The sequence below is a fragment of the Mesoplodon mirus genome, assembly GCF_964341445.2.
Source record: "Mesoplodon mirus genome assembly, chromosome: 18".
NCBI lineage: Eukaryota > Metazoa > Chordata > Mammalia > Artiodactyla > Ziphiidae > Mesoplodon > Mesoplodon mirus.
The window spans coordinates 48,795,481-48,817,508 of record NC_138994.1 but is presented as its reverse complement, the minus strand read 5'-3'; the positions used below and the strand labels follow the sequence as shown (position 1 = coordinate 48,817,508).

At 44.5% G+C, this 22,028-nt stretch overlaps 3 protein-coding genes across 10 annotated transcripts in view; 2 read left to right on the top strand and 1 right to left on the bottom strand.

Moving 5' to 3' along the window:
- Positions 1-22,028, top strand: part of KIAA0753 — a 61,313-nt gene that overhangs the window by 516 nt on the left and 38,769 nt on the right. For 5 of the 8 annotated variants that reach the window (XR_014291926.1, XM_082604071.1, XM_082604072.1 and 2 more), the window contains exons 2-7: positions 4,599-4,761; positions 12,127-12,751; positions 14,779-14,885; positions 16,972-17,034; positions 17,442-17,657; positions 19,787-19,997. Coding sequence is in view for 7 of the 8 variants with exons in the window: in XM_082604071.1 (XP_082460197.1) it covers positions 4,666-4,761; positions 12,127-12,751; positions 14,779-14,885; positions 16,972-17,034; positions 17,442-17,657; positions 19,787-19,997 (1,318 nt within the window). In the remaining variant the exon portion in view is untranslated. Of the gene's footprint in view, positions 1-11; positions 284-3,098; positions 3,920-4,598; positions 4,762-12,126; positions 12,752-14,778; positions 14,886-16,971; positions 17,035-17,441; positions 17,658-19,786; positions 19,998-22,028 lie in introns of those variants that run through there. The other 3 variants (XM_082604068.1, XM_082604073.1, XM_082604069.1) reach the window with 2 other exon arrangements.
- Positions 83-3,582, top strand: LOC309793441 (uncharacterized protein; the record flags this gene model as incomplete). Its single annotated transcript, XM_082603910.1, has 2 exons — positions 83-2,927; positions 3,467-3,582. The coding sequence occupies 2 exons, from the start codon at positions 83-85 to the stop codon at positions 3,580-3,582; spliced, it is 2,961 nt and encodes a 986-aa protein (XP_082460036.1).
- LOC309793634 (large ribosomal subunit protein uL1-like) lies at positions 7,324-8,073 on the bottom strand. The gene has a single exon (XM_082604261.1). The coding sequence runs from the start codon at positions 7,793-7,795 to the stop codon at positions 7,394-7,396; it is 402 nt and encodes a 133-aa protein (XP_082460387.1). The 5' UTR covers positions 7,796-8,073; the 3' UTR covers positions 7,324-7,393.

Sequence of the window (22,028 nt, the reverse complement as noted above, 5' to 3'; positions counted from 1 at the left end):
GTGTGGAGCCGCCCTGGGAGCCGGTGCTGAGACAGAAAGTGCCGCGGGGCTGCGTTAGGAAGGCGGGAGTCGCCCTGGAGCGATGAGTGGGGCGGCTGGCCCAGGGGTCTTGCCGGGGCTGCGCAGGGGCGAGCTAGCGGCGGAGACGCCAGGCCGCTGCGTGGGGCCCAGCAGGTCCGGGCGCGGAGGCCGGCGGCCGTGGGAGAAGAGACGGGGTGCAGGGACGTCCCGAGGCCGTGGAGGGAGGCGCCGGGCGAGGTCCTCGGTGCGGGAGACGCGCTGTGTGAGTGCGGAAAGGCTGCAGGACTGTCGGCGGCCATGGGGGAGGAGACCTGCAGCGGGGACAGCCCGGGCCGCCGGGGCGAACGAGGCTGCGGGGACACCTGGCACGGCAGGCTCGATGGAGGCTGCAAGGGACCTTGGGACTGTGTGGGTGAACGGGGCAGTGGGGGAACCCCAGGTGGTGGGGCCTGTCGGCTCTGTGTGGGTGACTGGCACTGGGGAGGAGGAGGAGACGGCTTATAGGAGCCCCCGAGGCTGTGAGAGAAAAGGTCGTCCGGGATCTACGGGGCATGAGAGCATTCTGGAACTGTGGTTGAAGGTGCAGGCTATGAGGGCAGCTTCAGGATGTGGTGAAGGAAGCAGAGTCGAGCTCCATCCCGTGTCCGCAGGAGAAGGGCCGGTTGAAAGGGGGGTTCCTGGCCGGGCTTCGTGGGTAGAGACCAGCCGTGGTGGTCTCACCGGACCATGGGTGAAAGGACAGGCCAGGACAGCCCCCCGGGCCGCAGGAGTAGCCATAGCTCCGGACCTAGGGGCAGGCTGTGAGAGGGCCTCAGGTTTGTGTGGGCAGGGCCAGGCCGTGAGGATGCCACCTGTGGCTGTGCCTGGGACTCTGGAGGCAAGTTCTGGGATTGCCCCACACCCGCGGGGGAGAAGACAAGCCGTGGCGGTGCCTGGGCCCGTGGAGGGGATAGGCTATGGGGTTGCCCCGGGCTCTTGGGGAAAAGGGCCGACTGGGGGGGTTCCCGGGGCCACTTTTGGGTGGCCTGAGGCTGTGGAGGGAGAGCCAGGCGGCGGGGCTGCTCCAGGTCTGCGGGGGAGGGAGGAGGCAGCGCAGGCGCCTGTGTATGGGGATACCCCAGGCTTAGGGGGAAGGGGGCGGACCGCAGGGGTGCCCAGAGCTGCGCAGGAGGAAACTCCCTCTGTGGGTGCCCCAGCCGCGTGGCGGAGGAGACAAGCCGTGGAGGAGACAGACGCCGGGCGTCTCCCTGGCCTGTGGGGCACCGGACAGCCCATAGGGGTGCCTAGTGCGACTGGAGCGGGAACGAGATGTCGGGGTGAGCCAGGATTCGGGGAGAGGGGGCAGGTTGTGTGGGTGGAGACAGGCTCTGGGGGCGACTCCGGGTCCCGGGAAGCTGCACAGCCTGCAGAGGTGTCTGGTCCTGATGAGCAGGAGGCAGGTCCTGGGGGCGCTCCAGGCCTGTGGGACATAGGACAGGCTATGGGAGTACCTAGGGCTCTGGGGCCAGAGACAGGCTGTGGGAGTGTCCGGGGTCTGTGGGGAACGGAACAGCCTGTGAGGGTATCCCAGGCTCCGGTGGTAGCGGGAGCCGTGGGAGAATGGACCAGCGGCGGTGGTGTCCCAGGACTGTGGGCTAGGCAGCAGGCTCTGGGGGTGCCCCCGGCTGATGCAGTGCCGGGGGCTGTCGGGGAGGAGACCTGCGGTGGGAATGTCTTGAGTCTGTGGGAAAGGAGGCGGGCTCTGGGCGGGCAAGAGGCTCCGGTGCCTGCAGCTTTAGGCGGACCCGGGTCTGTGGATCAGGAGGCTGGCTGTGGGGATGCCTCATGTCTCTGCATGAGAAGACAGGCCGCGGGGCTGTCTGAGGCAGTGGCGTCGCCAGAGGCAGCAGGTGTGTCCAAGCACAGGAGTGCCCCAGCAGGGCCGCCCACAGCTATGTGTACGTCTGGGTCTGGAAGCGTACCTGCCAGGGTACCTGCCGCTGTGTGGGTGTCTGGCTCTGTGTGTCAGGAAGGCGGCTCCAGGGATGACTTGAACCTGTGGGGAGAGGTTTGTACTGCCAGGATACCCTTGGCTTCAGGGGTACCTATGGCTCCCCAGGAGCTGTGGTCTTTGGGAGAGGATACTGGTTGTGAGGCTTCCCCAGTATCATGGGGAAGGAGACAGAGTGCTAGGGTTCCTGTGGCTGCTGAGGTGCCCATGGCTTCTCGGGTACCTGGTCCCCTGGGGGTGGAGACTGGCCCTGGGGGTTTCTCACGCTTGCCAGGGAGGAGACAGACTACAGGAGTACCTCTGACCGCAGGGGTGTCCACAGCTGCTGGGGCCCCTGGGCTGCTGGTGGGTGATGCCAGCTGTGGGGGTGGCTCAGGGGTATGGGGAAGGAGACAGGCAACTGAGGTGCCCACTGCTGCCAGGGCTTCAGGACCTGGGGACGGGGAGACTGACTCTGAAGGCGTTGCAGGCCTATGGAGAAGGAGCGCTGATGGAGCCGTCCCTGGGGCTGTGAGGGTACCTCTGTCTTTGGGGGTGCTTGCAGCTGTAGGAGTTCCCACAGCAGGGCGCCGGCCTGCTGCAGTGTGGGTGACTGGGTCTGCAGGAGAAGAACCCAGTGCGGCTGTCTCCGGCCTCACTGCGGGGAGGAGGCTGTCCACAGAGGGCCCCGGGGCTCCAGGGTGGGAGACAGGAGGTAGAAGTGTCCTGGGGCTGCCGGGGGCGGTGTCTTACACCTGTGGGCGTGGGACCAGGTTATGGAGCTGCCCAAGGTCTGTGGGGGAAGAAATGGACTCTGAGAACGTGCCAGGGGTGTCCAGAACAGGCACGGCTGGGGGGGTGAATGAAGCCGAGGAAGTGCTCCCGGTTTCAAGGGAGGAGACAGGCGTTGGCCACTTGAGAGATCGTGCACAGCAGGGTGGGAGGAGACAGGCTGCAGGAGGGTCTAGAATCAGAGGGAGGGGGAACAATTTGGGAGAAGATTGTGATGGGGAGGACAGATTGAGGGGTGCATTCCAATAGTATATATAGGGAACAAGTTGGGGGGCCCTGGGGCACTTTGGGAGGGAACAGGTTGGGGGGAGATTTGTCCTGGGTTATGGATGAAGGCACACGCCGTAAGGGTGTCTCAGGATCGGGGAGAGAGATACTTCGTGGAGATGCCTCATGGAATATGGGATAACACATTGGGAGGTGTCCTGGCACAATGGGAAAGGGACAGGTTGCAAGGAGAGGGGCGTCCCAGGACTTTGTATAGGGGAACGGTTCGGGGTGGGTGTCCCTGGACTTTGTGTGTGTATGTGCTTGTGTGTGTGTGTAGCATCACCTGAGGTATCCTGAAACTGCGGGGATCACCTAGTTTCTTCCTGTTGGAGAACGGACTGTTAGGCCTTTGGCATCCAGGGGGAAAGCACTGACCACGTACAAGCCGCAGATGCCCAGGCCCCGATTCTGCAGGCTCCTTCATTCTGCGGCTCCAGCCCCTGGACTGTGGTGATGTCAAGCCAGTTGGGGTTGCCTCACTCGGGTGCCTCCTCCCATCTCCGCTTTTGATCATGTCTCTACAGCCTTAGAAATAAGGAATCTTTATATTTCTACAGATGTGTCAGTCTTTAAGCAAATCCAGTCTACAATCCTTGAGTTTATTCAAAAGCTTAAATTAGGGATCTTTTAAAAAACCCTGAATTTCCCAGTTGAGTTCCTGTGGGATTCTTTGAGAGGGCAAGCTCCCCCATGCAGTTAACACTAGTCAGTTTATGGAAAATCTGCTTAATTCGACAAATGTTGAGTTAAATTGTCCACTCTGCTCAAAGCACTGTTGTGGGGAATCTCAGAGAAGAGCAAGACAAGGCCCTAACCCTCCAGGAACCTTGTCTAGCTGGGAAGATGAGACAGATACCTGTGAAATAGGTAAATAACGACATGAGCAAGTGTGTGAGTGCAGGGGCAGTAGTGTCTATAGGGAGGCATTCAGAATAGGGAGAGGCACTGATGCGTGTGAAATTTACAAAACACTCTCATCTGTTAGACACTATGTGAATATAGGGTGGGGGGAGTTTGGGGGAAATGGAAGATGTACAGAGGCCATTCAGCTAGTTAATGGCAGTTCCTGGCATCAGTCTAGGTACTCCGATGCCACAGGTTTACTTAGAGTCATTCAGAGTTACGTCCTTTTGAGCCACCTAGAAGAGTGAAGTGTACTGCTTTTTGGTTAGTAGTTAGGATTTATTAATGTAGGCTGTATATCCGTAAAACTTCCTTGCGGGAAAGTGCTTATTTACCATAGCAGAGCTGTTTTTGGAATGTCTTATCGGCGACCTTTGAGATGTGAAATTTGGAATGAAAAGGGCTCAAGAGGTAGTCATTAAGCTAGTGTGTGCCCTATTCTCTTGGAAGGTAGAATTTCAAAAGTGTAGTTGCTTTCGTAAGTGGAAGAAACTATCATATACCTGTCTTTAAGCATTCACTCTGTAGTATGAGGTGGCTGGGGACTACTAGAATATTGTTATATGAGCATAGCATTGTGTTTTACTTATTCTTTCCTTTTGTTTGAATACAGTTGGTCTGAAAGTACTTTCTTTTATTTTAGGCAATGATTTTAGGAGAGAACTGTTGGCTGATGACTGAGCTTTCACTATCGTACTACACTTTCTGACATGATGGGATCAGGCAGACCAGCCTCAACCTGTGTTCATCTAGCATCTAGTGTCCAACTAGATGGGAAGAATGAACCCAGGAAACTTCAGACCCAGGTATTTCCGTTTTATTTTTCTCTTCAGAGTTTTGTTATGAAACATTTCAGACAAAAGGGCAATGAACACGTTTTAAATCACCTTTTAGATTTAACCATTATCACACCTAAGAAAATGGACAAGAAATAATTCCCTAATATTATCTAATAACCAGTCTTTATTCAGCTTCTCCCAGTTGTCCCCAAAATGTCTTTTCCCCCAGTATTGTATTTACACAAATCTTCAAACATACAACAAACAGAATTTTACAGTGAACCTGTAGATTCCATTACTATTTCACGTGTTTGTTCCATTGCATATCTATCCTTCAATCCATCCCTCTAGAATCTATTCATCAATCCCTCATACTTTTGGACTCAGATCAAAATAAATTTCAGGGGCTTCCCTGGTGGCACAGTGGATAAGAATCTGCCTGCCAAGGCAGAGGACACGGGTTCAGCCCTGGTCCAGGAAGATCCCACATGCCACGGAGCAGCTAAGCCCGTGCGCCACAACTACTGAGCCTGCGCCCTAGAGCCCATGAGCCACAACTGCTGAGCCCACATGCCACAACTACTGAAGCCCACATGCCTAGCGCCCGTGCTTCGCAACAAGAAGCCTGCACACTGCAACAAAGAGTAGGCCCAGCTTGCCGCAACTAGAGAAAGCCCGCGTGCAGCAACGAACACCCAACACAGCCAAAAATAAATAAAAAAAATAAAATAAAATAAAAATAAATAAATAAATTGCAGGCTCTGAGTACCCTGAGTACTTGAGCATGCATATCATACACTAGAATTCATTCTTTTTTAAAGACTTTTTTTTTTTTGATGTGGATCATTTTTAAATGGTCTGTATTGAATTTGTTACAATATTGCTTCTGTTCTGTGCTTTGGTTTTTCGGCTGGAGGCATCTGGGATCTTAGCTCCCTGACCAGGGATTGAACCTACACCCCCTGCATTGGAAGGCAAAGTCTTAACCATTGGACCGCCAGGGAAGTCCCCTGGAATTCATTCTTTGTTTACCATTTTTTTCTTTTGATGTACATTTTACATCTGCAACAAATACACTGAAATGTATACATCTTGTCACATTTGCTGAGTTTTGACAAGTGTATACACATATATAACTCATACCACTATCAAGATACAGATCATTTACATTACCCCAGAAAGTTCTCTCGTGCCCCTTCCTAGTCAGTCCCACCCCGGCCCTCCACAGACAACCACTATTCTGATCTTTTTTCAACATAGATTAGTTTTGTTTGTTCTAGAGCTTCATGTAAGCAGAGTCATATACTGTGTACTCTTTTGTGTGAGGCTTCTTTCACTGGGTATGATGTTTCTGAGATTTGGTGTAATATTTCTGAGATTCATCCACCTTGTTGCATGTATCAGTAGTTTGTTACTTTTGAATACTGAGTAGTGTTCCATGGTAAAGGTGTACCACTGTTTATTCATTCTCCAACTGATGGACACCTGGGCTGTTTGGGTCACTATGAATGAAGCTGCTATGAACGTTCTTGTACAGATCTTTTTGTAAACATGTTTTCATTTCTCTTGGGTAAATACCTGGAAGTAAAATTGCTGGGTCATAGGGTAGGTGTATGTTTAGTTTTTTAACAAACCAACAGACCTTTTTCCAAAGTGGTTGTACCATTTTATTTTCCTACCAGTAATGAATGAGAGCTCCAGTTGCTCCACATCTTTGCCAGCATTTGCTGGTGTTTTTAAATTATATATATATTTTAATTACACCATTCTGGTGGGTGTATAGTAATATCTCAAAGAAAAGCTTTTTTAAAATTTTGACATAATTTCAGACTGACAGAAAAGCTGCAAGAATAGTACGCAGAATTCCTGGATACTCTTCTCCCAGATTCCCCAAATGTTAGCATTTTAGTGCATTTTCCCTCCCTCTCTCTCTCCCTCCTTCCTTTTTTTTCTCTCTCTCTGTCTCACTACACACACACACACACACACACAATTCTAAACTGGTTAAGAGTAAGTTACAAACATAATGCACTTTTGCCCCTAAGTACTTTTGCTTGTATAATCATGGTACAGTGATCAAAATCAGGAAATTAACATCAAATGATGCTATCATGTAATCTACAGACCTCACTGAGATTTTGTTAGTTGTTCCAATAATGTCCTTCATAGTGAAAGAAAATCTAAGATCATGAGTTTCATTGTCATGTTTCTTTAGTTTCCTTTAATCTGAACGATTTTTGAGTCTGTCTTTGTATTTCATAACATTGACATTTTTGAAAAATACAGGCTTATTATTTGAGGATTTCCTCTCATTTTGGGTTTGTCTGAAATTTTCTTATAATTACATTCAGGTTATGCACTTGCTGTGGGAAAAGCACTGAGGTGATACTGAGTTCTTCTCAGTTTATCATATCAGGAGGTAGACGCTGTCAATTTAGTCCCATTACTGACAATGTTAACTTTAATTATTTGATTAAGGTGGTTTCTGCCAAGTTTTCCATTGTAAAGTTACTCTTTTGCCTTTTGTAATTGGAAGTATCTGTCTTTGAGACTATGTTAATATCCTTTTATTCCCCAAACTTCATTTGCTAGTTTAGCATTCACTGATGATTTTTTTTTTTTTTTTTAATGGTGGGAGTATGGTTTATTAAGCTGTGCCTTAGTACAGGCGCTGGGGCTTGCCCATGGTGCTCTTAATGTACAAAGCCCGAACGTTCTGCCAGTTTTTCTTGAGCAACAACACCGGGAAGTTGACAGCTAAGTGGATGTTGTATGCAAGCTCATCATCTGTCATTTTCATGTGGCCAGCAGCCACTGCCAGACACAGCACCTTCTTCATCTGGAACTTGATTGTGGACTTCACTTCATCAACTTTGGCCACCATGTTCTCATTGTGGGTCGGCAAGGAAGGGAACATGCCAGCCTTATTCAGGCCTGGGCCCAGGATTCGTGGGATCTGCTTGATCATAGATTCTGAAGCCAAAAAGGCATCATACTTCTTGGCCAGCTTCTTGACCAGTTTCTCATTCTTGCTGAGTTTCTTCAGGGCCTCGGTGTCCATGGGGGGGATATCCACAGCCTTGGCCTCATCACAGCGCTGCTGGTCCCCCAGATCACACACGGAAAACTTGGGGCGGGGAGTGGACTTAAGCCTGACGGTGCCCGAGAAGCATTAGTCCTCCTGAGAGTCATAGTTCTTAAGGCTGATCCGAAGCTCCACCGTCTCCAAAAACTTCCGGCATTTGCGCTGGTTCTCGTGCAGGACTTCCTGCACTGCCTCTTAGAGGGTGTCTCGGGAGACTTTGCTGCTTATGGTCCCTTGCACAGCGATAACCGGAAAAGAGCTCATGGATGATTTTTGCCTGAATCAATTTTTTATTATGATGGTAGGCAAGTGGTGACTTATTTATTTATTTATATCAGAGCAGACTTTTAGATTGTTACTTAATTCAGTATGATATTCAAATGATCTCTGGGGCTTCCCTGGTGGCGCAGTGGTTGAGAGTCTGCCTGCCGATGCAGGGGACACGGGTTCGTGCCCCGGTCCAGGAAGATCCCACATGCCGCGGAGCGGCTGGGCCTGTGAGCCATGGCCACTGAGCCTGCGCGTCTGGAGCCTGTGCTCCACAACGGGAGAGGCCACAACAGTGAGAGGCTCGCGTACCGCAAAAAAAAAAAAAAGGTCTCTGATTTGGCCAGTGAAATGAGAGTCACTTCAAGCTGATTCCAGTGTCCCTTTCACATTTCCATCAATCTTTGACTACTTTTTGCTATAAAAAGGTATTCCAGGCTCAGCATAATTTTCCCCGGTCCCAGCCCTAGAATCAGCCATTTATCAAAGGAGACTTCGTCCCTTTGGTGGAGAATGGATTTTAGGAATCAGTATCCAGGTACTAGATATGCTCATTGGTTCTCGGATGTCAGTGTTTCTCTCATATGCCCTCTCAGAGGACATAACTGGGAAATAGATGTATATACTTGTGTGCCTGTACACACATTTGTATGCAGATCTGCACTTCCTCCTTCCTTCCCCCCTCCTCTCTCTTACTCCATTCTTTCCTCCCTTTCCGTGTATCTGTTTGTCTACCTGCCTATCTGTCTATATTAAACCCATGAGTTCACACAGGTATCTCCAGTCCAATCCAACACTTCCCGTTTGTAACTCCCGTATTCAACAGTGTGAAACCAGTCTCCAGTTATCCACAGTATGCGTACTCATTTGCTCAATCCTAGAATGTACAAAACTGTTTGAGAATTGCAATCCATGCCTACGCAAAAAAAGAACCCTACAAATTAGAGTTCAGTATTTGTTTAGAGAACTTTTTATCTTTAGCCTGAGGGCATATAGTCCAAATGCTGTGTTCAAAAGTTAATTGGGTTGATTTTTTTTTTTAAACCTCCACTTTTTAGTGTGGTTATGTTAGTCATTTGAACTTCATTTTGGTTCGTTGGTTTCTGTTAGTATTTATTTCTAGGGTTTTCCTTCATCCGTATGAATTTTATTTATTATCTTCCTCCCTTTCTCCCTCCCTTCTCCTCTTCCTTCCTGTCTCTCTAGTATATGGGAAACATTAATGTGGTTCCAAACAAACGTGTGCAAAAAGGAACATTCAGTGAAGTATTACCGCCCCCCCCATTCCCTCTATCCTTTCCACCTAATTCCTACCCACACCCTGTAGATACCTAATCTTATTATTCTCTGATTTTTCTTCCCTTTGTTTCTTTCTGCACAAATGATCAGATGTGTGTGTGTGCTTTCTCATGAAGTACTTCTCCCCTTTTTTGAAGGGTGGAATATTACAGATACTCTTTTTTGCACTTGGCTCTTTTCACTGAACAGCATATCTGAGAAATCCCTCTGCATGAGTTCATACACACCTTCCTCATTCTTCTTAACATCTTCATAGCACTCCTCTGTGTGGGTGTAGCATAGTTTCTTTTGTTTTCTTTTATTTATTTATTTATTTATTCATGGCTGCGTTGGGTCTTCGTTGCTGAGTGTGGGCTTTTAGTTTCAGCGAGTGGGAGCTACTGTTCATTGCGGTGCACGGGCTTCTCATTGTGGTGGCTTCTCTTGTTGGGGAGCACGGGCTCTAGGTACGTGGGCTTCAGTAGTTGTGGCACACGGACTCAGTAGTTGTGGCTTGAGGGCTCTAGAGCACAGGCTCAGTAGTTGTGGCACACAGGCCTAGTTGCCCTGCGACACGTGGGATCTTCCTGGACCAGGGCTCGGACCCGTGTCCCCTGCATTGGCAGGCGGATTCTTAACCACTGCGCCACCAAGGAAGTCCAGGATATAGCACAGTTTGAGACATGCTTCTACATAGGCATTTAGGTCAATTCCAATACTTGGCAGTTACAATAGAGCAGTGAGTAACCCTGTGCATATGTATTGTTGGGGGTGTATCTTTTTTTTTTTTTTTTCTTTTTGCGGTATGCGGGCCTCTCACTGTTGTGGCCTCTCCCGTTGCGGAGCACAGGCTCCGGATGCGCAGGCCCAGCGGCCATGGCTCACGGGCCCAGCCGCTCCGCGGCATATGGGATCCTCCCAGACCGGGGCACGAACCCGTATCCCCTGCATCGGCAGGCGGACTCTCAACCACTGCGCCACCAGGGAGGCCCTGGGGGTGTATCTTCAGGATAAATCCCTGTAAGTGAGACTGCTCGGTCAAAAGGCAAACACATGTGTGGTTTTGTTTGCTGTTGCCGGAGTCCTGTCTCTGAGGGTTGTGCTCCCACCAGCGTCCTGTGAGAAGGCCTGTTTTCCCAGTCTTGCCAACAGCATGTGTTGTTATATCTCTTAATTTTTGCTGATCTGTTGCTGTCTCAGTGTATTTTTAATTTGTGTTTTTATGAACGTGATGAACTTTTCATATATTTAAGGGCCGTGTTTCTTTTTTTTGTTGTTGTTAGTTGTCTGTTATATGTTTTCACCATTTTCTACTGAGTTTTGGTCTTTATTCATCTCAATTTACAAATAGTTTTCTTCCAGTTTTTCAGTTCTTTGACTTTGTTTATGGTGTTTTGAAACCATAAAAAACAGCAATTGTTTAAAAAAATTTTATTTTCATGTAGTAAAAATTATCATTCTTTTATTGCATATGGATTTTGAGTCACAGTTAGAAAGCCTTTCCCTACACCCAGGTTAAAGAGGAATTCATTCATTCATTTTTTTTTTTTCCTAGTACTTATATGAAATCCCCTAGGTATTTTAGGTTATTTTTACTTTGGGGGAAGATTTCTCCAATAAGGCCATAAGTTCCAAGTATTGTTCCTCATTCTGTGCGCCTTTCAGATGGTAATTTTTTTTTTTCTCTCTCTCATCTCTACTTTCTTTCCCTAAAATACTTTCCTGAAGTTTTATCACACTGGGTTAGTTTACACTAACTCTTCATACACGTGATTCTATAAACACATGTTCTTGTGTGTGCTGTGAGAGTTGGGGAAGCCGTCCCAAGAATAAGGCGTCATAGCACAGGCTGCTCTGGGTTTGCATGCACGATTCTCCTAGTGCTATTTACCTGCCATGGACAGGTCCAAAGCCACAGAATTGTTTGCTCCCTTTGACATAGTAATTGCAGAACAGATCATTTATCCTAAGGAAATAATCTAAAAAGAGAAAAAAACTAAATGCATGGGAATATTAATTGAAGCAATATTTCTATTAGTGGAAAAGCTGAAACAATCTAAATATTTAATAATAAGGTTATAGTTAGGTTAAGCATGAAAAGGCCATTCATTGGATTTTGGAAAATTCAACTGTGAAAAATAATGCAAACTGTGGGAGTATGGAAACATGCCTATGTTTGTTAACTGAAAAACAAAACCTGTGTCTATCATGATTATAACTAACAAAGACTTAAACCTGCATAAGAAGGTGAAGTGGACTGTTTAGAGCAAGATGCACTTAGGTGTAGAATAAGAGATGTGGTCTAACCACCAGATGAAAAATCTCAGGAAGAGTATTGTCAGTGGCTTAGGTTCTGTGTGGTGCATCTGTGGAGCAATTTTCAGGAACACTCATAATGAATTGTACTGATCACTTGCTGGAAACTGACATTTTGATACAGGGCAGAAGTCTATCACTGGGGAGTTGAGGAACTTACTGGTTCTGTTTGAAGCTTTCTGAGCTGACTTTGTGAGGAGGATTCTAGTATGCTACTAGTAAACCAGAAGTATAATACTGGGGACTGGGTGATTGTAGGATAGAACCAGGGGTGTATGGTTAATTCAAGGGTGTGTGAGAGTAGCTGCTTCTATCAGTACAACAGGAAAATACCTCTTAGCACTAATAATCGTGTGGGTGAAATGTTAGAAACTTGATTATAGACATATACTAACTATGCAATATGTTATTTTTCTAATGTGTGCTTGCTTTTTTTTTTTTTAAAGAACCAGCTGCAGTTTAATAGGAATGTTCCTACACATTCAAGCAACTTGGCGATCCGATATTCTTGCCCACATGGAATTAGAATTGAAAAACTGAAGCACTCATACAATGAGTCATACCATTGCAGAGATTCAGGTTTTAGAGACGGTCCTGACGTAAGCAGTTCTGTTTCATTTTCTGTCATATCAGAAGAGAGACTTAGCTATGCCGTCCGTCTAGCCAAAAGAGATGTAAAACGAAGACAGCTTGAAGAACATATAAAAGAACACCATCTCAGAAGTCAGCCCCAAATCTTTCAGAAATGTGGACACTCTAACCATAAAATATCTGACCACAGAGTGGAAAGGAAGGAATCAAAGAGTCGGGAAGTCTGTCACGGCAGCAACCAGCCATCCAAAGTAGAAATTTCCAGCTCAGGTGCCAAGGTATATCTGTACACATCTCATCCAGGACAGTCAGACCTCACCAAGCCAAATTCGCCACCCACTCGTGATCCAGGACTTCAGCCACGTGCCAGGATAGGTGACCACAAAAACCTGTGTGGACACAAAAGCCTGCTGGAAGTTCAGCGACTCCAGAAAGAATTGAGCAGTTGTATCCATAAAATTGAAGAATTAACTAAAAAAGGTGAGAAAAATTGGACTCTTGACTTCGAAAAGATGCTAGGAGAGGGTATAGCCCAAATACATTCTTCGGGACCCCCGCCCCCGTCACATTCCGTTCTCTCCTGTCACTAGAGTGAGCACTCAGGACAAGACAGGTGGACTTTGACTTTGACCAATGTCTTTTTTTCTGATGCGTTTGCCCTGCCCTAGCCCCTCTTTCCAGCAGAGGTACCTGAAAGAGCCCCTTTTCCTTAGGCTGTACTTGGTAAGTCGACTGACTGAGGGCCCCGCCTAGTAACTTCAGTACCTGTTGTCTGAAGCTTAGGTCTTCTAGCACCTGAGTGCAAATTATCCTGTAATTATCCTGTAATGTTTTGCTTCTGTATCCAGAAAAATGATTTTTAATTTGTTCAGAAAAGAGCATAATACCTGTATATTATAGCTAAAACCAGTTCTAACTTAGGCAATGTTTAGATGAGTACACAGCAGTGATGGGGAGTTATGGATATACGTATAAAATATCTGACCACAGGGTAGAAAGGAAGGTGCGTGATCCTCATATACTGTTCTCTACAGTTTTTCAGTGTTCCCTATGCCCTTGCATTTCCCTGGGGAGTAGAAGATGGATTGCACATGGAAAATTTGGGGTTACCATAGCTAACAAGTAGGGGGATCAAGCCTAGCTTTCAGACTGCAAGGAATAGGGAGTTAACATCAAAAGGAGCTACTGTGCTAAGATAACACATAGTCTATAATGATCTTTTACACTATAAAGTCAAGTAATGTATGCATATGTGCGTGTATGCATGTTATGTAAGAAATTTAAGGTGCCTTACAGAAACAGATTGAATAAAATAGAACAAAAATATGTAAATGAGGATATTTTGGCACAGGAAAAAATAAGGAAAGGAAAAAATAAGGAAAGGAAAAATAAGATTTATTAGGAATGGGTTACAGACTTGTTTCTGAGCTTCCTCACAGTCGCTCACAAGGAAAATGTGATCAATTGCAGAATTTACGAAGAAAAAAACAGTTGTATGAGGAAAAAAATTGTACCACGTATTGAGGCTGGAAAAAAATTTCTCTGGTGGGTCTCCATAAAGAGTATGTTGTGTAATATGAGCAATTCGAAAACATTCCTACATCAGAATAGCAGCAGCGTAGTGGCTTTTTTCTCCTAACATTGCTCAGTAGCGGTCTGCGGCATGACTCCACAGCATAGTTTGGTAGAAACCATGCTACCAGGGGAGCAAAGCCACGAGGCCCACTGCTCTGGTGATGGGGCCTCATACAGGGGACCTTTAGAGCTGAGCTGCTCAGGCAGTCTTCCAGAAACAGTTTCTTTGAATGAATCTTTTGAAAATGTGGACCAGCAGTGTGTACGAGGGTGTGCTTCCTGACAAATAAACGAAGACTTTGGACACGCAAATAATTTTAGCCCTTGGTGTCTTAATATGTTGGAGAAAGGACTTCTCATCTGGGTTCAGGATAAGAGAGTGCAAAAGAAATCTTGCTAAACATAAAAATAGGTCAATAAATGTTTTTTTTAAAAAGTAGAAAGCACGGGACTTCCCCGGTGGTCCAGTGGTTAAGACCCTGCACTTCCACTGCAGGGGGCATGGGTTCCATCTCTGGTCGGGGAACTAAGATCCTGCATGCCACGTGACGCGACCAAGAAATTTAATTTAAAAAAAAATAGAAAGCATTATAGATTTGGGTTCAATAGAAAGAATTTAAAAATAGTAAGAGATGCATAACTGTGGCATAGGCTGTCCAGTGGGATTTGGTTCAGGGAATTCCTGCCTGGAGGGGAGCTTGATCTAGTTAGTCTTCATGTCTCTTCCATCTCTGAGTCAGGACACAGGCCCACTTGCTGGTTCCTAGTTTTTTGGCTGATGAAAACTGAAATTTTTGGTTATGACAGCTTCATTTTTTTTCTTAATAAAACTAGAGATTGTCAACCTCATTATATCTCTTTGAGTAATTGAAGTTTTTATAAGTTTTTAGTGTGTGGTTTATAATCCACTTTTGGGGGAAAACTATTTTCAGATCGCATGGAAGAAGCTTTGGATCCAGATGAAGAGCGGAGAATCCGTGTCAGGAGGCAGGAGCAGGCCGTCCGTTCTGCCCGGATGCTCTACGTCCTTCAGCAGCAGGTGCGGAGGCTCAGGGACCGGGGGACCTTCTTAGGGAATTCCTGTTTTCCTTTTGTCTCAGGAATATCAGCACCAGGTATCCTACATGAATTCTGATGTGTTTGTGAGGCCGAATTTCCTGAACACGTGGACAAATAATTCTGCTTCTCGTCCTTTGCCTTTATGTGTGTTTGTGTATCATGTGTATATGGCCAAACTCTTTATTTTATTTTTATCTTTTTAAAAATTTTAAAAAATTTATTTTTGGCAGCCTTGGGTCTTCATTGCTGTGCACAGGCCTACTCTAGTTGCTGCGAGCAGGGGCTACTCTTTGTTGCGGTGCGTGGGCTTCTCATTGCGATGCCTTCTCTTTTTTTAATATAAATTTATTTGTTTTATTTATTTACTTAAAAAAATGTTTGGCTGTGTTGGGTCTTCGTTGCTGTGCACGGGCTTTCTCTAGTCGTGGTGAGTGTGGGTCACTCTTTGTTGTGGTGCACGGGCTTCTCATTGCAGTGGCTTCTCATCTTGCGGAGCGCCGGCTCTAGGCACACGAGCTTCACTAGTTGTGGTGTGTGGGCTCAGTAGTTGTGGCTTGTGGGCTCTAGAGTGCAGGTTCAGTAGTTGTGGCACATGGGCTTAGTTGCTCCGAGGCACGTGGGATCTTCCCAGACCAGGGATCAAACCCGTGTCCCCTGCAATGGCAGGCGGATTCTTAACCACCACGCCACCAGGGAAGTCCCTGGCCAAACTCTTTAAATACTGGGGGATTTTTTGTTTTTGTTTTTGTTTTTTTCTTTACTTTTTGGGGTCATAGACTCTTGAGAATCTACTAAAAGCTATGTGTCCTTTCCCCAGAAAAAAATGCTTATACAGCCCATATTTTTGCAGATAAATTTAAGTGGATCAGTCACCCTGAAACCCGTGGTCCCCAGTAATGCACCTTATAGTCTTCGAGGATAGGGACCTTGTTAGTTTCCCATCTGTCTCATGTGTATTGTGTACTAGAAGCTTAGTAGATAGTAAATAGTTTAATCGTCCTTACTAAATAGTAAAGAGTGAAGAACGTGTTGAGTGTCTTTCAGGACACATGGAGTGGCCGATAAGCAGGCATTTACATTTTTTACATTGTAGATAGAATTTTTAAATGTTTGGTTTAACTTTAACGCCTTACTCATCAGTAAGCCTTGAACGCATTTCTGGCCACTTAGCTCACGTGTTAGCCTTATTGCTGAACCCCAACTGGACTCTTTCCTTTCAAAGAAAATGCACGAGTTAGATTTTGGTTTGTACTTTTGTTGGGTTCGTTTTGTCTTTTACTCTGTGCTGCTGCCATAAGGATTGTTCTGAAACACGAATCAGAGCTGTGCTTGAAAGGTGTGACTGGCTTGCTGTTACTTAGAGGGCGGAGGCTGAATTCTTTAGCCACGGCACTGAAGCCATCCTGATCTGGCCCTCCTACCTTTCCAGAGTCACCTTCACCTTCACTCCTTCATGTTACATTCCTCTTACATTGGGGACCAAGGGATGGAAGGTGAACCCCGTGCTCTAGTCACCATCTCGAACTGGAAACCAATAGCTACTTTGGGGGTGCATGAATGAAGAGCCTTGTTTCATTTTCAAGTGACTTGAATTAATAAGGGTTATATTTGGGACTTCCCTGGTGGCGCAGTGGTTAAGAATCCATCTGCCAATGCAGGGAACACGGGTTCGAGCCCTGGTCCGGGAAGATCCCACATGCCGTGGAGCAACTAGGCCTGTGCGCCACAACTACGGAGCCTGCGCTCTAGAGCCCGCGAGCCACAACTACTGAGCCCATGCGCCACAACTACTGAACCCCATGGACCTAGAGCCTGTGCTCCACAACAAGACAAGCCACCGCAATGAGAAGCCCGCGCACCGCAATGCAGAGTAGCCCCTGCTCGCCGCAGCTAGAGAAAGCCTGCACGCAGCAACAAAGACCCAACGCAGCCAAAAAATAAATAAATAAATTTATTTAAAAAAAATAATAATGGTTATATTTGGACAAGAGAAAATGTATCCTTTTCTATGGAAAAGATCAGTGGAAAGGTACGAAGTTTTCATTTCTCCCCCCTTTACAAAACAGGTTAAAGAAATCCAGGAAGAATTGGATAAATTGAGTCCACATAAAATTAAACACACTAAGAAGGTATGATGCAATTTAATTATGATTAATACTACTTATAAACTACATTTCCAGTGTTTTGTTAGTATTATGTGTGGGTTCCCTGCACTAATATTATTTTCAGTGCTTGTAGAAACCTATTAGGGAGTGAGCATCTTACATATTCTGAATTTGGGCTCATCTTCCAAGAAACAGATTCTGAAAATAGATTTTTGTTCTTGCTCCTGGTATAAGAAACTGAGCATACAAGGGAAAAGGCTTTTTCATTAGAAAACCTTTCAGCTTTACAATTCCCTTTACTATGAAAAAGTTTTTACAGTAGAAGTTGTTCTTACATAGAAAGAAGATGGGCTATAAACGTTCGTAAGGGTTGGGTTAATGTTTAGAAGTTGTGAGTATTGAAATAACTCTCACATCTCATTTATTGCCAGTCATGGGCAGTGTCCAGGCTGGCAGCTGCCCATCGAGGAGCCATTCGGGCCTTACAGATGTTTGTTACTCAGTTTACTGACCGGTTAGAGCACCCAGTTCCTACTTGGTGCAAGGAACTGGGCAGCCTCATCCGCCAGCTTTCACTCTGTTCTGCCAAGCTGGAGGCCAATTCTTCTGTCCCTGATGTGGTGATAGATATCCTGCAACAAACTGAGGTATGAAGTTGACACCAATTTTTGTTTAAAGTGCATTGTTTCTAAGCAGGGAAGTAATGTTTACCATTGCCTAATTTCATTGAGATTTGTGGAGAACACAAGACAAAGCTGGTACCTAGTAAATTCAAGCTTTGCAGAGGGCAGAAGAAGCACTTCCTTTTAATTTTGTTTTTACAGTCTAGTCTATATTGTATTTCACTGCTTTGAGAATTGTTGACTTGAGTCTAGAACATATAACAACTCTTAACCAGGTCCATTAATTAAACAGAATGTTCCATACCGTGACCAAAAGAACTTGTCAGCATACAAAAGGAAAACAGTAAAGCACTGTTTAGATTAGTGCTTGGACTAGAATATCAGTGTGCAATCTAGATAGATTTTTGAAAAAAAACACAAAAATATATGGAAGCAGAGTCTAAAGTCTTGTGCTATGGCTAGAGACTTCTGGAAATCACAACCGGCATGTACTAGTCAGGAATAGATAGTGTTTTTAGTTTTATTGGTGACAAAGACAGCAAAAACACTGTGTCCTTAAACCTTTATAGTTCTTTGAAGTTTGTGGGGTGCTGTCATTTCATCCTTACTGCGTTGCTGAGATTTGCAATAGGTTTTATTACTTTTATTTTACAGATTAAAAAAAAAAGGTCAGAGACATGACACAGTTACTTCTCTTGATGGCTGGAAATCCAGTGCCTGTTTTCTGACTCCCATGCCAATGTTATTTCCACTGCGCCACACATTTTCATCCACAAATAAAAGGATGGCCTTTCTGTTAGTGTGACACAGTAAGCTGTTGGCTGTAGAGGAAGGATGCTGTAGTGGGAAGAATTCGAGACTAAGTGACAGACCAATTCTACCATTAACTAGCCCTTGGTGATCTTTTTTTTTTTTTTTTTTGCGGTACGCGGGCCTCTCACTGTTGTGGCCTCTCCCGTTGCGGAGCACAGGCTCCAGACGCGCAGGCCCAGCGGCCATGACTCACGGGCCCAGCCGCTCCGTGGCACGTGGGATCCTCCCGGACCGGGGCACGAACCCGTATCCCCTGCATTGGCAGGCGGACTCTCAACCACTGCGCCACCAGGGAAGCCCAGCCCTTGGTGATCTTTAAGTCCCCTTCTACCTTTACAGTTTCATTATCTAGCAAATATATTTGTGATTTACATTGGTTACATTCATGTGTATAGAACTTACTATCAGGAATGTTATTGTCAAATGGAGACCTTTAGGTAGCATATCAAGTTATGTGGTGCTTTTTAAACTTATCCATAAGAAATATTTATTGGCCAGATGATTTCATTTAGAGGACATATCTTGCTAATCCTAGAAAGGATCTCAAGAGATATAGTCCCTTTCCCAAATTTTGAGCAGGAGTGCCTTAACATAACGTTTCTGAAATATAATGTTTGTCTCCTCTACATTTGAAAATATTCAGTAGCACAAGAAATTTATTCTTTCTTGTTGATGTGTACTACACCAACCCATAGCTTATTATTTTCTTATTGCCTTACTGTCATCTGAACTAAATGTCCCTGGCTGTGTTCAGTTGTCCTTAACTTGTACTGACTGGAGGGAGACTGGGCCCTTGCTGCCTGGTGACGAGTGGGTACTTGTTAGAGGACATGCCTCTATTAGAAGGGGTGGCGGGGCACAGATCTCCCCCGTTGTGGTAGATGAGTGACTAGAGCCACTGGACATGCTAAGTTTCCTTTAGTTTATGAAGATGTACATTAAATACAGTCTGTGTGCTCACTTAAAGGATAATTTAAGTTTATGAGGTTTTCATTGAGCATTAAAATGCTTATATAGCGTATAGGATTATATTCTGAAGACTGGTTATTTTTTAAAATAGGAATCCTTAATTTTAGAATTTGGATGCCTTTAAGAGTGGTCATATTCTTTATTTTTTTGCTATTGGTTTTAGTGAGCTAAACATATAAAAGAACATGCCGAATTCTTTTATTAATTGGATTTCTAAATAACCAAGTTTTAAAACTAAGTGATGTTTCATTAACAATTAGAGATAGCCATTTAATAATGAGTTTTTCTGGAGTTCCCATTTTCAGTTTTATAATTGAGAAGTCAGACTTTTGTGAGATAAACTAAGAGAATGATTAACTGTTTCATGGCAGGCTTTGGAATCCCTCCTGGAAAAGACACTGTCACCAAAAAAGGCAAAGAAATGTTTCAGTGAAATTCGGAGGAGATTTCCTATTGGTAGCCAAAGGGCCTTAGAGAGATGGCGAAGTACATCACCAAAGAGTGAGAGGAGGCCCGTCGTAGCAAAGGAGATATTTCCACAGGAAACAAGAGGACCTTCAGTGGCAAAGAAGCTTCTTGCTAGTATGTGTCCTAAAGTGTTTATTACAAGATACTTTATTCTTTGAAATTGTCTGGACTGTAACAGTTGCCCCCCTGGGTGAGGATTTAAAGCCTAGTCCACAATAGGTGCACTTGAACTAGGATAAAGGAATAGCAACCAAAATGCTTCCTTAGGCTGGAGGCTGGAGTATTTTTCCCTAGAGGAGGGTGGAGAAAGTAAAATTCCCTTTACCTGCATCATAGCATTTGGGCTAACCAAAGTAAATCCCTGCAGAGCTGGAAGTTAGAACCCTGCTTTTTTTTTTTAAGTTTCTTTATTTACATTTTAACGATAGATATATACATATCTACACAAATACACGTTGGTTGATACACATGATCTTTTTTTACATAGGTAATAAATTCTCGTTATTCCAATAAGCAGAGTTGCAAGCTTACGTGGTGTGCACATTTAAACAGATACTGCCAACTTGCCCTTGAAAATGGGCATACAATTATGTTTTGTTTAGCAGTGACCATCAGTATGTATTTCCCCATACCCTTGCCAAGTACTTTATATAATGAAATATAAAAAATTTCCAGTCTCTTGGTGGAAAATGGTACCTTACTGTTTTATATTGTGTTTCCCTGATTCCTAGTCAGGAAGGTTTTACTTTCATGTGTTCCTTAGCCTTGTTTATTTCCTCTTCTTTGATTTATCTGTTCATATCCTTTGCCATCTCCCTACTGGGTTCTGTCTTTTGCTTATGAGTATATAGAAGTTCTTTATATATTTTGGATCTTAATCCTTTTCTGGTTTACATGTATTGTAAATATTTTCTCTTAGACACTTACTTTTGAATTTTGTTTATGATATCTTTTCTGGCACAGAAAATTTTATTTTTATTATTTATCTTATTTACTTTTTTCAGCTGTGCCACGAGGCTTGTGGGATCTTACTTCTCTGACCAGGGATTGACCCTGGACGCTGGCAGTGAAAGCACCAAGTCCTAACCACTGGACTGCCAGGGAATTCCCAGAAAATTTTAATTTTGTAGGCAAAATCGTCATTCTTTCCTACATATTTTAATATTGTAAGAGGTAGTTCTTTCCTCTTTGTTGTTGTGCTTTTTCAAAATTTTGCTGATAGTGATTGCTTATCTTTAGAGGAATTTAGAATGAGCTTGTCAAGTTCCATGAAAAATGCTGTTGGGAGTTCAATTGGTATTACATTGAGTTCATAAATTAATTAGGAGAGGAATGACATCTTTACAATATGATCTATCAATTTATTCATGCCCTTTTTCCATCCCTTCAGTTGAATTTTATAACTTTCTGCATATGACAATCCCTGACGTAGGAATATATAGGAATTCCTAAATTTTCTTGTTAGGTTTATTTCCAGTTTTTATTGCTATTGTGAATGGGATCTGTTTTTAAAATTACATTTTGAAATTGGTTATTGCTACTTATAGGAGAGCTGTTGGATTTGTACATTGCTCTTATATCTGACACCTTGCTGAAATCTTTAATTTGTTATGGTATTGTATTTCATTGGTCCTAAGGTATACATTTGAACATTTTTGAAATTGGGATGCATTCTTAAATTGATGATATCTTACAATTACTTGACGATATTTTAAAATTTCGTATCGGTACATAAAATAATGATATGTCTTATACTTGATATTTCAGATTTGAATAAATATGAGGTTTTGTTAACTTTTATGTATTTTTCCAGATAGATGAGCTCACTTAAGTTTTGCCTCTCTCTTTGCAATTTTTATACCTTTCTTTTTTCCTCTTTCTGCTTTATTGAATGGATTTTAATTCAGGTAATATTGAATAATAACTGGAATGGTGGACATCAACTCCCCTTGCGTGCCCCCCCTTACCAGTTTAAAGGGAATGCTTTTTCATATGTTGATGCTGACTATTGATTTTTGGCAAATCTGCATATGAAGTTAAGGAAATTTTCTTCTGTTCCTGTTTTGCTAAGAGATTTTCTTTTCCTCTTTTTTTTTCCTTCTTAAACTGACATATATACATTGATAGTATTTTAAAATAGTTTTA

Bases quoted from the DNA above. Each gene is read 5' to 3' on its own strand.
- LOC309793634 (XM_082604261.1), bottom strand. From the start codon at position 7,795: ATGGACACCGAGGCCCTGAAGAAACTCAGCAAGAATGAGAAACTGGTC.